General features: G+C 39.3%; 1 protein-coding gene and 1 long non-coding RNA gene across 5 annotated transcripts; one reads left to right on the top strand and one right to left on the bottom strand.

Moving 5' to 3' along the window:
• Positions 1-839: 839 nt before the first annotated feature.
• Positions 840-12,264, bottom strand: LOC108253682. Its single transcript, XR_001809798.2, has 3 exons — positions 12,188-12,264; positions 3,388-3,394; positions 840-1,264 (listed from the first exon to the last, which is right to left on the bottom strand). It is a non-coding gene; the product is annotated as an uncharacterized LOC108253682 (long non-coding RNA).
• LOC103519148 lies at positions 11,300-13,689 on the top strand. 4 transcript variants are annotated; one of them, XM_026830745.1, is made up of 4 exons: positions 11,300-12,423; positions 12,785-13,047; positions 13,181-13,462; positions 13,496-13,689. In XM_026830745.1, exons 1-3 carry the CDS (start codon positions 11,411-11,413, stop codon positions 13,447-13,449), a joined length of 1,545 nt encoding a protein of 514 aa, XP_026686546.1. In that variant the 5' UTR covers positions 11,300-11,410; the 3' UTR covers positions 13,450-13,462; positions 13,496-13,689. The 4 variants fall into 4 exon arrangements, with proteins under 4 accessions (XP_026686546.1, XP_026686548.1, XP_026686549.1 ...); XM_026830748.1 differs by adding an exon at positions 12,427-12,598 and having other exon boundaries at positions 11,301-12,251; positions 13,181-13,529; XM_026830747.1 differs by having other exon boundaries at positions 11,300-12,289; positions 12,651-13,047; positions 13,181-13,529.
• Positions 13,690-15,533: the final 1,844 nt, after the last annotated feature.

Below are 15,533 nucleotides of genomic sequence, written 5' to 3'. Positions count from 1 at the left end.
TGTGGGGCGAGATTTCGGAGCGAGCCAAAATTCGTTCAATTTGTGTAGATTTACGACTTAGTCATGCCACGCCGCACAAAGTGGTGCAAGTATGTGCACCACTTTGTGCGAATATGTGCAAGTATACGATAACGGATTTAACCTAATGATGGACTCGTAAGTGAAAAGTAACCACTAGGCGAGGTTAACGGCGTTCTCTACCACCTAACCCTTAGACTCCTTAGAGCTCTGTTTTTATGTGCTCAAATCATCAATTAAATGAAGATAAATGCCTCGGCTGGGATCGAACCCACGCCCTCCTGCTTGCCAGGCTAGCGTTTTGACCACTACGCCATCGAGGCAGGTTATGTAAGCTAGACATGTTGTTAGTGACGACGCGACAGTAGGGAAGGGAAAGGAAAGTAAAAGGGAGATGAATTGAGAAGGGGAGGGAGGAAAAGAAAAGAGGTACTTGTCGTAGTAAAAGGGAGTATGAAAGGGAAGAGGGAAAGGATACGGACTCGTCTGTAGTATGAGGGAGACAAAGGAGACAGAAATAGCCAGAGGATGAGAGAAATGAAGCGGTGACGACGCGACAGTAGGGAAGGGAAAGGAAAGTAAAAGGAAGATGAATTTTATTGAGAAGGGGAGGGAGGAAAAGAAAAGAGGTACTCGTCGTAGTAAAAGGGAGAATGAAAAGGGAAAGAGAGAGAGGATACGGACTCGTCTCTGTAGTATGAGGAAGACAAAGGAGACAGAAATAGCCATAGCCAGAGGATGAGAGAAATGAAGCAAGAGGGACAAAACGAGCAGGTAGAAAAAAAGTGCAGACACGGAAGGAGATAAAACTCAAAATAGTGACAGCACAAGTTGCCCACGATTTAACCGAGTATGCTGCAGTTCAGGAAATACCGAATTTTGGAATTCAATGTTTCTATGCGACATCACCGATTTCAATCAATCAATGGCATTTAACGGACGAATACTCCTACCCGAGGAAATACATCTATGGGGCAGAAGCTTGGGAGCAAAGCTTATCTCAACTCTATCATACTGATATTGCTGGCAACTTGATCAAAGCACCTAGAGAGGAGCAAAAGATATCCATTGACTGCTGTACAGACAAACCTAAAGTTTGTAGAGACAGTGATGTTTATAAAGTTTCCTCGTTAGAATTTCGAGTATTCGATGCTGAGAACGAGAACAGAGGGCCCAAGTCACCTTGGATATGCAAAGAAACACACCCTTGCGAGCATGTGAACAACCAAAGAGAAGAGAGAGGTAACTTTAACTGGGACAAATTCTCCAGGGTGGATAGCTCTTGACTTCAGGTATAGTAACAATCAACGTTCTACCATCTATAAAGATCTAGAATTTATTTTTTACAAAATGATAGCTGTTTCAAGAGCTGTAGATAAGTGATAGCTATTTTAATAGACGTCACTACGAACAGTGTTTTATGATGACAGATAAAAATGGTAGACATAATTTTCCAATGCAAATGATTTCCAATCGAAAGCCGTTTGGTATTGCTGTCGGAATTTTTTTCATTTCCATTGACGACAAATTCTATGATGTACAAGAAATCAGAGCAGGATGGGAGAATTTTTGAGCACCAATAGTTTTTCGGAACGCCACCTTTAAGTATAGGGACAAACAAACAGCCCTGAAGGATGTGGCTTAAGCTTCTACGAATCTCGAAGAAGGGGACTCCGTTGAGGCAATCACTTTTCGCCAGATAAGAAACACCGTACAGGTAATTAACACAACATCTGAGTCACCAAATAGTTTGACACATGAATCTTCTCCTCCTTTAGTGCCTGATAAATATTTTGACATGAAAAGTTAACAATTTACGTTAAAGTTCTCTTTCATATTTTCTCCAGCAAAATGAGCAAAGACAGACGAGATTCTTATCTTTAAAGTGTCCCACTTTGCTATCTTTTCATTTTCTCAATCAAAAAATTTCCTCTCGTGGAGGTGTGGAGGCGGAGATGTGAGAGGAGGTTGGTTGAGGTGACGGCATGTCTTCGTACAACACTATTGCCACCTAATAACCTACAGACAAAATGAACATACCATAAGGAACATAGGTACAATGTACACATAGAGATTATGTGCTCTAGCTTTGACTTAGTTTCCTCAACCCACTTTTCTCCTCCTCCTAAAAGTTAACAATTTACGTTAAAGTTCTCTTTCATATTTTCTCCAGCAAAATAAGCAAAGACAGACGAGATACGAGATTCTTATCTTTAAAGTGTCCCACTTTGCTATCTTTTCATTTTCTCAATCAAATTTCCTCTCGTGGAGGCGGAGATGTGAGAGGAGGTTGGTGGAGGTGACGGCATGTCTTCGTACAACACTCTTGCCACCTAATAACCTACAGACAAAATGAACATACCATAGGATCATAGGTACAATGTACACATAGAGATATGTGCTCTAGCTTTGACTTAGTTTCCTCAACCCACTTTTCTCCTCCTCCTCCTCCTCCTCCTCCTTGCTAGTTCTGACTCTCTCAATTTCTCATTTTCGTCTCGGAAAATGCATGAAAAGCTCTCTCGTCTCTCGCATGTAAATAGGAAATAAATTGAGAGCCTGAAATAATTTATCACGGGAAGAAAATTCTCCGTCACTTCGGAGGTCTTGTCGCCTCTTTTTTTTTCGTCCTTCCACTACCAGTGTCCATAGTCCATAGAGGATCTACATCAATAGTGTTGCAACACCGACATGGCGAATCACCAGTACCAGCCTAAAAGTGTGTCCAAACATAGTCGACCGGCCGTCGATCCACATATGTGTGGACTTGTGGACACACCTTAACCTACATTTTGAAAGAAAATTTCTCGAGTATAGCTTACTAATTCGTCTCCCAAGAACGTCTCGGAAAATGCATGAAAAGCTCTCTCGTCTCTCGCATGTAAATAGGAAATAAATTGAGAGCCTGAAATAATTTATCACGGGAAGAAAATTCTCCGTCACTTCGGAGGTCTTGTCGCCTCTTTTTTTTCGTCCTTCCACTACCAGTAATAGGAAATAAATTGAGAGCCTGAAATAATTTATCACGGGAAGAAAATTCTCCGTCACTTCGGAGGTCTTGTCGCCTCTTTTTTTTTTTTTGTCCTTCCACTACCAGTGTCCATAGAGGATCTACATCAATATTGTTGCAACACCGACATGGCGAATCACCAGTACCAGCCTAAAAGTGTGTCCAAACATAGTCGACCGGCCGTCGATCCACATAATATGTGTGGACACACCTTAACCTACATTTTGAAAGAAAATTTCTCGAGTACCTATAGCTTACTTATTCGTGATTCAATAACAAACGTCACCTTTATGGCGCGACCAGGCAGCTCGGCAGCGCTGCCGGGTCGCGCTGCCCGGCAGCTAGGATCGGAACGCCACCTTTAGCCTCGTTGCCGGTTATCCCTTTCTATTTGGATCACTTGTTCTACACTACTTTGGATATGGAAACTCGAATATTCAGCTACCACTCTACCTAGGGCCTCGCGTAAGGTTCGTGATACTAACAGGCAGATACATATATGTCTGCAGTCACTTCGGTGTACAATTGTACATACCCGTTAAAATATAAGATGCCTTACAATTGTATGTTACATTGTTACAATGATATGAGACAAGGTGGCTTTCTATTAATTTATTTAAATTTAGACTGTGCGGTTTTTAGTAGGTACCTAATCTGACAGTCACGATTAAACCCTTTTTGTTTGGGTAATAAGATGTCAGGAATCAACTCTCTTTTGGTTTTTGGAATAAGCATAATGGTTTTTAACTGTCTCTCTTAAGTAGTCATTTTGAATTTGATTCAAAGACTTCAGGTATAGTAACAATCAACGTTCTACCATCTATAAAGATCTAGAATTTATTTTTTACAAAATGATAGCTGTTGCAAGAGCTGTAGATAAGTGATAGCTATTTTAACGTCAACTTAATTTATTTTATAGGATCAAGAATTCTAGACGAAACTATTCAGTAGGTAATACATATACATATTACGACTGACGACAATGCCATTCTAATTTCTCCCTTTTCTTCTCCCGTTTATTTTATCCCCTTTTACGGTGAGAATAACTTCCCGTTCCTCTCCTCCCCTCCTTTCTTTTTCTGTCTATCCCTTTCTTTCTCTCCCTCACCTACTCAGTCTCTCTCTCTCCTCTCTATATAGCTCTACCCGTTCCTCCCACCCTTTCTCTTTCTATCCATTTCTTTCTGTCATTCCCTCCCCTACTCGGTCTCTTTCTCACTCTCCCCCTTACTCAGTCTTCTTTATCTTTCTCTTTCTTCCCCTAACTCTCTCTTTCTTCCACCCTTACTCAGTCTCCTTTTTATCTGTTTGCTTTCGCAGTGAAGCCGTTCGAAAGTTATTTAGGCGTAATCGAAATACTCAAATAAATGTATGATAATAGGCTAGGCTACGGGGAGATAGGCAAGGCTTCGGAAGAGATGGGCTTTTTTTTATTACAGGTATCCTACCTACCTACCTTGCAAATATTAAGTAGGTATATCCTAGCTAGAGTCCAGTGTGGGTACCTATAGCTACCTCGGTATAGGTACATAACATAAGTAGGTAGACATATTCTGTAGCTATGTATGCTAAAAATTTAAAAAAAAAGTTGTTTATCTCATTTCCCCCGCCCGCGCTCTCTCTCTCTCTCTCTCTCTCTCTCTCTCTCTCCTTCTCTCTCTCTCTCTCTCTCTCCTTCTCTCTCTCTCTCTCTCTCCTTCTCCTCTTCCGCCCCCTTCTTGTTCTCTCTCTTTCTCTCGTCTTCCCAGTACTCCTCTTTATCTACCTCTCTTTTCTCTTTTCAGCCATTCCCCCTTTCTCTCTCTATCGCGTCTATTTTATGTATTGCTATTCTTATCGACAAAAGCTCTATCCCTCCCTTCTCTCTCTCTCTCTCCCCTCCACTTTATTCATTCTCACTCTTACTCTCTACCTACCTCTCTTTCCACCTTTCCCTTTCCAGGGTTTATACGCTTTTCCCGGAATGAAATTCCATTCCATGACTTTTCCAGAAAATTTCCATGACTTTTCCAGAAAATTAAGGGGCGGAGGTACTTAAAAATCGGCAAGATTACCCCTTCATTTAAATAAAATATGCAATATGCAGAACGTCAAAGAATGCGAGGGGGAATTTTTTGGAAAACTTGAAACGGAGGAAGAAGAGGAAAAGGTGAAGGAAGAGAAAGAGGAAGAAGAGGAAAAGGTAAAGGAAGAGAAGGAGGAAGAAGAGGAAAAGGTGAAGGAAGAGAAGGAGGAAGAAGAGGAAAAGGTGAAGGAAGAGAAAGAGGAAGAAGAGGAAAAGGTGAAGGAAGAGAAAGAGGAAGAAGAGGAAAAGGTGAAGGAAGAGAAGGAAGAGAAAGAGGAAGAAGAGGAAAAGGTAAAGGAAGAGAAGGAGGAAGAAGAGGAAAAGGTGAAGGAAGAGAAAGAGGAAGAAGAGGAAAAGGTGAAGGAAGACAAAGAGGAAGAAGAGGAAAAGGTGAAGGAAGACAAAGAGGATGAAGAGGAAAAGGTGAAGGAAGACAAAGAGGAAGAAGAGGAAAAGGTGAAGGAAGAGGAGATGGTAAAGGAAGAGAAGGAGCATAAAGAAGAAGAGGTGCGAGTAGGTGGACGCGGAGGAGGAGGAGGAGAAGGGAGAGCCGATATAAATTATGGAGGAGAATGAAAGGGGGTTTAAATTACTTTGTAGCCATAGAGAGGGAGGGATGGGGGAAAGGGAGGGAGGTGGACGCGGAGGAGGAGGAGGAGAAGGGAGAGCCGATATAAATTATGGAGGAGAATGAAGGGGGGTTTAAATTACTTTGTAGCCATAGAGAGGGAGGGATGGGGGAAAGGGAGGTAGAAAGTGAAATTACCAAATGAAATATTCATATCAAATTTATTCAATTATTAATTATTCAGGTTTAATGGGCTTCATATTTTTCATGCTCTTTGATTATAAACCTCTCCCTCCTATTCCTTCTCTCTCTCCGTCTCTCTACCACCCTTTTGCAGGCATAGGGTGGGGGAAAATGAAAAGCCTAATTTGAAAAAAAAGTTACCTGCACTGCAAAGTTCATGCTTTTTTATTTTTTAATGCTAGCTTTTATTCATTTTACAATACAGGGAGGGGCAAAAGAGAAGGGGAGAGAGAGGGAGGGGATAGAAAAAGCTTTAAAGTTCATTGAACAGAATATTTTATTTTATTTTTTTTTTCACAAAAAATATTATTCGTCCTCTCTCTCTCTTTCTCTCTGTTTCACCTCCACTTAGGTATCCTCTGTCTCTCTCTCTCTTACCTCCATTTAGGTATCTGGAAATGGACAATGCAGACAGGTCAAAGGTCTTACAAAATAAAGAACAACTGTGCAATTTAAGAGTTCGGTTAAAGACCTGAGGACTAGACCAGATAGGTACATAACAATAGTACCTAACTTACGTACATATTGTACGTGTGTAGAGTACATGAAGGACGGGAGCATGTACATATTTTATTGATGCGCTTTAGTACATAGAAAGATGGGGGAGGAAGGGAAAGAGAGAGAGGTGGAGGGAGAGAGAAGAAAAATAATAGAAAGTAAAAATGGTAAGTCCAAATAAAAAGGGCTTAAGACAGTACGCGGTGCGACCAAAAGAAAAGTAAATGTATAAGGGTCGTGCGTGGAGGATGAAGAGAAAGAAAAAGTGAGGGAATGGAAGAGAGAGAGGGAAATTGGTAAGGCCAAATAAAAAGGGTAAAGGTACGACCAAAGGAAAAGTAGATGAAGGGGAAGGAAGGAGGGAGAGAGAGAAAGAGAAGAGAGAAATAGGTAGAGGGAAGAAAAAAGTTTTAGAAAACTCATATAAAACGATTTCATGGTGCTGGAAATTTGTTTTAAATTTTGTTTCGAATTAACGAAATTCATTGAATTGCAAGTATAAGAAAATGAAAAAAAAAAACACCTCATTGCTTCCCGGCATAAAAAACGATTTCATGGTGCTGGAAATTTGTTTTAAATTTTGTTTCGAATTAACGAAATTCATTGAATTGCAAGTATAAGAAAATGAAAAAAACACCTCATTGCTTCCCGGCATAAAACACAGCACAAAACTTTCTCCGGTTTTCTTTCCGTTAAAGATATACGGCAATAAAATTACCCTCATAATAACGTAACTATAGCTACATTATTTATTAAATAATTTTATTAACCGATTTAACGGATGTATAGAGAAATACGTAGGTAAGTAGGTAGGTACCTATGTTTGTATAGTATATCCGTCTCAAATTCTACCTTCCACAAAAAGTTGAAAAAACATTAGAAAAGAAAAAAGATCAAGGAAACAAATTAAAAAATACGAGCGAGAGGAAAGATGGGTATGAGGGCATATTCTTCTCATATTGAGTTTAATGTCACATCTAATTTCATATTTTTTTCCCCGTTTCCTTTTTATGCCTGTTTGCCTGCCTGTCTCTCCCTCTTCTTTGTATTATTTTATTCAATGTTTTGTTTTATGTTCGTCCTTTTCCCCTGCCTATAGCTGTGCGTATACGAGTATGTTGTGGGTTGTTACATACGGCTGATGTCTCCCATGGCTTGCGGGGGAATGACATCTTGAAGATCTAATATTAGTTGGGTGCTCTTACCCATAAAGTTCTTTATTTGGAAGTTGGAAGTCAACCGATCGATCGTTCCTTAACCTCTCCCATTTGGGAAAAAAAAACGAGTCAATCAATGAATGTGTCTTCTTTTTTTTACCTCATCTCTCTTTATCTTTAGTTCTCCTCTTTTTTCTCTCTCTCCAATCTTTTGCAGAAAATATCTAAAAGAGTCAATGCTCTGGGGTTCTTATATTCAAGTGTCCCTTCCACATTGAAAACATCACAGCCGGAAACTCCCAACAGGACATTTCTGCATTTTCAAGATGTGAAACCCCGTACAACACATCTAATGCTATGTCTAGTACTCTAGTAGCGTCAGAGGTATTCCCCAGGTATCTCTATACCCAAAGAGGAAGAAGAGGAAAAGGTGAAGGAAGAGAAGGAGGAAGAAGAGGAAAAGGTGAAGGAAGACAAAGAGGAAGAAGAGGAAAAGTTGAAGGAAGACAAAGAGGAAAGCCCTTCCCCCTTTCTCTCTCTATCGCGTCTATTTTATGTATTGCTATTCTTATCGACAAAAGCTCTATCCCTCCCTTCTCTCTCTCACTCTCCCCTCCACTTTATTCATTCTCACTCTTACTCTCTACCTGCCTCTCTTTCCACCTTTCCTTTTCCAGGGTTTATACGCTTTTCCCGGAATGAAATTCCATGACTATTCCATGACTTTTCCAGAAAATTTCCATGACTTTTCCAGAAAATTAAGGGGCGGAGGTACTTAAAAATCGGTAAGATTACCCCTTCATTTAAATAAAATATGCAATATGCAGAACGTCAAAGAATGCGAGGGGGATTTTTTTTGGAAAACTTAAAACGGAGGAAGAAGAGGAAAAGGTGAAGGAAGACAAATTCAAGTCTCTAGCTCTTACCGTTCTCGAGATATTTTGTTTACAGACAGACAGACAGACAGACAGACAGACAGACACACACACAGACACACACACGGACCAATGGCTGAAACTTTGGATTTAGGCTCTAGGGACCTCAAAACGTGTTTTGGCACTAAAAACTGACCATCGAAATTTTGACCCCATTACATTACTTTCCTTCCTATAGGATAAGGAAAGTAAAAACTACATGAAAGCTACCCTATACCAAACGTACTGAAATTCCCTCCTGTCCGTCCCTCTCCTCTTTCATTTTCCCTTCCCCCTCTCTCATCATCCTCTTTCTCATTTTCCCCTTCTTCTTAAAAAAAAAGAAACAATTTCAAGTTTCTTCATGTCTACTTCTAGTTTTCCTCCTCCTCTTTCCTATTAGTTTTCATCCTTTTCCTCCTCATTCCTGTTATTTTTCTACCCCCTCTTCCTCTATTTCTTTTTCTCTCCACCTCCATCATCTTCCTCGTGTTTACTTTCTCGAGTGTTTACGTAGAGGAAATAGTTTAATTTCCCTCCCCCTCCCACTTTTCCCTTTTCTTCGTCTCCCTCTTTCGTTCTTTCTCTGGTTCGATTGTAAATAACTCACATGGTAAGATATAGGAAGGAATGTTTTATTATCATCTTGGTATGGTAATTATTCGTAAATTATGTTCCTACGTATTGATTTTGTAATAAGAACATCCAGATAGACGGTGCGACGACAATTCAACCCTATCATCTTGGTAATGTCTATCTAGTTTCAACAGAATAGAACTAGGAGTGAGAGAAGGAGAGAGGAAGAAGAGATAAAAGGGAAAATGAAGTGAGTGAAAGAGAGAAAGGGACTTGGAGGAAGGAAGTGAGAGAGAGAGGGACGGGGAGGGAGAGGGGCTACACAAGAATTCAGAGGGACAGAAAAAGAGATACACGGAGAGAGCGAGAGGGGGAGGGAGAGGGGAGAGAGATGGAGGCAAATCCCATCGACTAAGAATTATTGGGATATTGAATCTTGAATATTTTATTATTGAAAGAAAGACGAGAAAGAGAAATGTGGAGCAAGAGGGAACGGATAGAGGAAAAGAGAAGAGTGAATCTAATGAGATAGCTGATAAAAAAAAGAATGGAAGAGAGACTATTAGATAAAAGTATAGATAACGGGATGATGGAGTTAGTGATAATGAAAGATAGACTAAAGACAAACGAAACTGAAATATAGGGCAGAACACTAAAAACTGACCATCGAAATTTGACCCGATTATATTACTTTCCTTCCTATAGGATAAGGAAAGTAAAAAAGGAAGAACAAAAAATAATGATAAATTGGATAGTCCAAAGCTTTGAACATTCATTAACTTTAAACCAAGCTATAAATCTTTTGTCAAGTTTGATTATTTATTCAAACAACATGGTGTTTTGATTTTGGTACATTTAGTAGAAATGGCTAGTCGGATTAGGTGGACTGGAGTTTGTAATTGTATGCATTATGAATCATATAGCTGTACCAATGTACCTACAGTTATTCTAATTTTCAAATCAAGCACGTTGAATCCACCAGTTTTCAAAGAGTTGATTGGATAAGTTAGATTAAAGCATGAGCAAACACACAAAATCGTCCATAAATGTCCACCAGTAGAAATACATGTATGCTATACCTACTTTACACAACCTCTACCCGTTTCCTTAGGAACTCAACCCGAGGGACGATCAATTAGGAGAAGAACACTGTAGAAATGTATTATTTTATTCAATGTTTTGTTTTATGTTCGTCCTTTTCCCCTGCCTATAGCTGTGCGTACGAGTATGTTGTGGTTTGTTACATCCGGCTGATGTCTCCCATGGCTTGCGGGGGAATGACATCTTGAAGATCTAATATTAGTTGGGTGCTCTTACCCATAAAGCTCTTTATTTGGAAGTTGGAAGTCAACCGATCGATCGTTCCTTAACCTCTCCCATTTGGGAAAAAAACAACGAGTCAATCAATGAATGTGTCTTCTTTTTTTACCTCATCTCTCTTTATCTTTAGTTCTCCTCTTTTCTCTCACTCCCTCTCTTGTTTCTCTCTCTCTCTGCTCTTTTTCTCTCCCTCCCCCACTCTTCTTTTTCTAATAATGTAACGATGACATCTAATAGTAACAAACACGCGGGAGCTTACAAACAGACGAAGACGAAGAATGATAAAGAAAGAGAAAGGGAAGGGACAGAGGGAATATGTGGAATAAAGGAAGGTGGGAGAGGATGATGGAAAGAAAGACAGGGAGAGAGAAGAGAGGGAGAGAAAGGTGGGAGTAAAGAGAGGCAGAGGGAGATATGACAAAGTTGAAGAAGAGGAGGGACAGAGGAAATATGTGGAATAAAGGAAGGTGGGAGAAGACGGAGAGCAAGAGAGGGAGAGGGGGACTAGGGGGAGAGAGAGGGAGAGGGACGAAAGGTGGGAGTAAAGAGAGGCAGAGGGAGATATGAAAAGAGGAGTAGATTAAATATAGAAACCACAACGAGGGTATGTACTTCACTCGAATTATGTTTGCTCAAATATGTATTATGTAGCTAGGTTTGTATAATAAATTGTTTGCGTTTCGTCCCTATTTTGCTTCAAAATCCCAAGCATACACAGATTTTGTCCCTTTCGATTTCTCTGTACCTACTTTTATCTCTAACATTTTCGTGGTTTGACGTCATACATGCGTATGTAAGTTTACTTATAACAACATGCAGTACATTTACGTGGCATGCGGGTTGCGGTTGCCGGGAAATTCATATGACTAAGTGATACTCGGGGACCGAAGCGTCCTTGAATAGGAAAAATATAGTGGGATAAATATGAGCAGAAAACGAGGTCAGCGTTATTTTTAACCAGTCTAACTTGAAAAGTTACTGTGATCCATTATGCAGAAGAATCAACAGTAAATTTCAAGTCCCAACAAATTTTTCGTAAAAATGACCACTGAAGATAAATGCAAGTTCAAAAGTTTGGACGAAGAGTTCGATTTCTATTTGAGATTCACAAAACCATTTGTCCTGAACAAGTCCAATTCCAAAGACAGAACTCATGCTGCGGTGTGGATCAAAAAGTTAATGAATGAAGAAGACAAAGCACTTCGTCTGGATTATTTGAAATTACTTCTGTTCGCATTACAAAAGCCAGCTCTTATTGGGCCCTTCAAATGTCTTCCTCCTGATTGCTTAGAGCCGCTACCCGAGGGCCATTCCATCCTGGAACTTATTTCCAGCGTTTTAGAAGAAACGGAAAAAGATTCGGAGCTGAAAAGTCACCCCGTAGTGACAGCACAAGTTGCCCAAGATTTAACCGAGTATGCTGCAGTTCAGGAAATACCGAATTTTGGAATTCAATGTTTCTATGCGACATCACCGATTTCCATCAATCAATGGCATTTAACGGACGAATACTCCTACCCGAGGAAATACATCTATGGGGCAGAAGCTTGGGAGCAAAGCTTATCTCAACTCTATCATACTGATATTGCTGGCAACTTGATCAAAGCACCTAGAGAGGAGCAAAAGATATCCATTGACTGCTGTACAGACAAACCTAAAGTTTGTAGAGACAGTGATGTTTATAAAGTTTCCTCGTTAGAATTTCGACTATTCGATGCTGAGAACGAGAACAGAGGGCCCAAGTCACCTTGGATATGCAAAGAAACACATCCTTGCGAGCATGTGAACAACCAAAGAGAAGAGAGAGGTAACTTTAACTGGGACAAATTCTCCAGGGTGGATAGCTCTTATAACATCCAACCAAACACAGACCTGCAAGGAGATTTTATCTTGAATGATCATGGGTTAGCACAGTTTGAAATGGATCAAATAGCCATTTTGTTGGCAAATAAAAGCAAACAAAGTGATGAGAAGAAAGACAGATGCTTCAATGCAGCTATAAAGGAAACAATACAAGAGAAAAGTGAAGAAAACATAGATGATTCCAGTGTTCAGAGATTTTATCTTGAATGATCATGGGTTAGCACAGTTTGAAATGGATCAAATAGCCATTTTGTTGGCAAATAAAAGCAAACAAAGTGAAGAGAAGAAAGACAGATGCTTCAATGCAGCTACAAAGGAAACAATACAAGAGAAAAGTGAAGAAAACATAGATGATTCCAGTGTTCATCGAAGGAAATGCCCTCATGTGACCACATCCTATAATCCAGAACAGTTTGAAATGGATCAAATAGCCATTTTGTTGGCAAATAAAAGCAAACAAAGTGATGAGAAGAAAGACAGATGCTTCAATGCAGCTACAAAGGAAACAATACAAGAGAAAAGTGAAGAAAACATAATAGATGATTCCAGTGTTCATCGAAGGAAATGCCCTCATGTGAACACATCCTATAATCCAGACCTGATGCAAAACCAGTATAATAAAATCCTAACCTGTGAGAAAAATGACCCCCATCCTTCCAAATTAAAAATAAAACTCACCAATAATTGTAACGATTCCTTTGACGATTGTCCACTAGAAGATACTCCGGACAATTATGTTCAAACTGCAAAATATAAAGAGGACAATTCAGCATCCCTTACTGAAAACGTGACACACCAGCCCAGAGAGGATCAAGGTGAGAACAATGTAGCTAAAAGCAAAAGTTGGAATATCGATACTAATCAATTATGTTCAAACTGCAAAATATAAAGAGGACAATTCAGCATCCCTTACTGAAAACGTGACACACCAGCCCAGAGAGGATCAAGGTAAGAACAATGTAGCTAAAAGCAAAAGTTGGAATATCGATACTAACGTAAGACAGTTAAAGTGTATCTTTGATCAAGAGATACCGATACCCATGCATCCATTCAAAAGCAGAATTGAGAAGTTGAACTATTACAAGACACAGAAATACAAAGGAAAACTTGAAAATCTAGCTAGAAAATGCAGCAATTGTTGTCAAAATATCGAAGAATCTGAAGAGCCAGGTCAATCCAATGCAGCTGAATCAATATCTTTCCATACTTGTAATTAATATCAAAGAGTACATACAAACGGCTATGACAATGAACTGAATTAATAAGGAATATTTAAACTTTCAGAATAGTATTCAAAGGTCTGTTTTCCTGTTCCTGTAAGATTAGGTACATGTCCTAGTTTTCCATCTCCACTTGGATCTCAGTTGCCCAATTGAAGCCCACTGGCATTGGCATAGTAATAAAAAGCAAACTTTTGTTAACGTAAAATACACAAGGGCATACAAGTAAGAGTTCTGTTGGAAAAGTGCTGGTATTTATTTGTTTTTCTATATGGAAATATTTACTTTAAGTTGTTGTTCACCCTAAGAAAATGTTCGGAAAGTTGAACAGAACTTTGCGTTTTCCTAAACTTTTTCTTTCGACTTCTTTTTTATCGGAAGTTTTTCGATTTACTTCTTTCATATATATACCTACACATTTGGAAAGTTGAACAGAACTTTGCGTTTTCCTAAACTTTTTCTTTCGACTTCTTTTTTATCGGAAGTTTTTCGATTTACTTCTTTCATATACCTACACATTTCCAATAATAGATAAAATAAACACACTATATTGCGTAGGTAACTAGGTATACGGCCCCGCGCCGTGTAGATATATGAGGGTTCATGATGTATTGGCAATGGAATTTGGTAGCCAGAGGAAATGTTTCAACGCAAAGGCACAAAATATAGGAACCAGTGATACTGGTACCACGAGTACCACCCTTACGCCCTTATCATGATGTATTGGCAATGGAATTTGGTAGCCAGAGGAAATGTTTCAACGCAAAGGCACAAAATATAGGAACCAGTGATACTGGTACCTACTTACTTGCATTTACTTATTTACTATACAAAAGTTCTTTGAATGTATAAAACATTGTGATAGGTAACCAAATTGCGATGGGTCTATTGAAATAACCCACTAATGCTTTATGTAAAAGGAGCCAAAACAATAATACTTTGCGATGGGTCTATTGAAATAACCCACTAATGCTTTATGTAAAAGGAGCCAAAACAATAATACTTTGTGCAAAAAGGAGCCAAAACAATAATGCTTTGTGCAAAAAGTTTAGGGAGGTGCCTACAAAGATTTTTCTCCCTCGAGCTTTCTTTGTATTTTGCATCCAAAAGCATCTCAATAAATGGGTTTCCTGACAAGTACCCAACCTCCAGCACACTAATAAGTTTTCCACCTCAGCACATCACAACTCAAAATAATCCAAAACTTCAGCTAGTAGCATGTATGGAAGTAGCTAATCCATTTGTTTCCAGACGGATTAGCAGTGCTTGTCAATCTACACCAAATCTGACCTGTTTGCAAGTTCCAGAATTGGGTCATAAATGAACCCAAAGAGCTCCACCTTATAGCTCTGGGACCTAAGTTCCATTCAATGGGAAAGTACCTCACATAAGTCCCATTTAATGTGAAGGTGACTCACATTCCGTTAGGATTTATAGCATGGCTTTTTAACCAAATTGCGATGGGTCTATTGAAATAACCCACTAATGCTTTATGTAAAAGGAGCCAAAACAATAATACTTTGTGCAAAAAGGAGTCAAAACAAACAAAACCACATCTCTTCAGCGGATCCCTCTACAGAACGACGCGCACAATTTACACTCGCAAATGAAAATAAACAGCTAATAATTTAAACGATATGAAAATGCGCTCCGGTGAAATATATTCAAATTATGAAAATGATATGTAGCCCTCGGGTGTCCCGTCTTCCCCCTCACGTCAGTCCTCGGAAACTTGGCAGGTTTCATTTATTTAAACAATCATGCAATTAATTTTGGGGTGTCCCGTCTTCCCCCTCACGTCAGTCCTCGGAAACTTGGCAGGTTTCATTTATTTAAACAATCATGCAATTAATTTTGTTTTTTCTCTCTTTTCTTCTTGAAAGATGACAACTGAAATATTATTGTTCCATGGCGGCTTGTGCCGACGGAAGATCAAAAGGAGAATGAGGGACATTGCAATTAATTTTGTTTTTTTCTCTCTTTTCTTCTTGAAAGATGACAACTGAAATATTATTGTTCCATGGCGGCTTGTGCCGACGGAAATTAATTTTGTTTTTTTCTCTCTTTTCTTCTTGAAAGAT

Source organism: Diaphorina citri, unplaced genomic scaffold (assembly GCF_000475195.1).
Source record: "Diaphorina citri unplaced genomic scaffold, Diaci psyllid genome assembly version 1.1 scaffold2565, whole genome shotgun sequence".
NCBI classification, from domain to species: domain Eukaryota; kingdom Metazoa; phylum Arthropoda; class Insecta; order Hemiptera; family Psyllidae; genus Diaphorina; species Diaphorina citri.
This window is presented reverse-complemented; position numbering and strand designations above follow the sequence as displayed.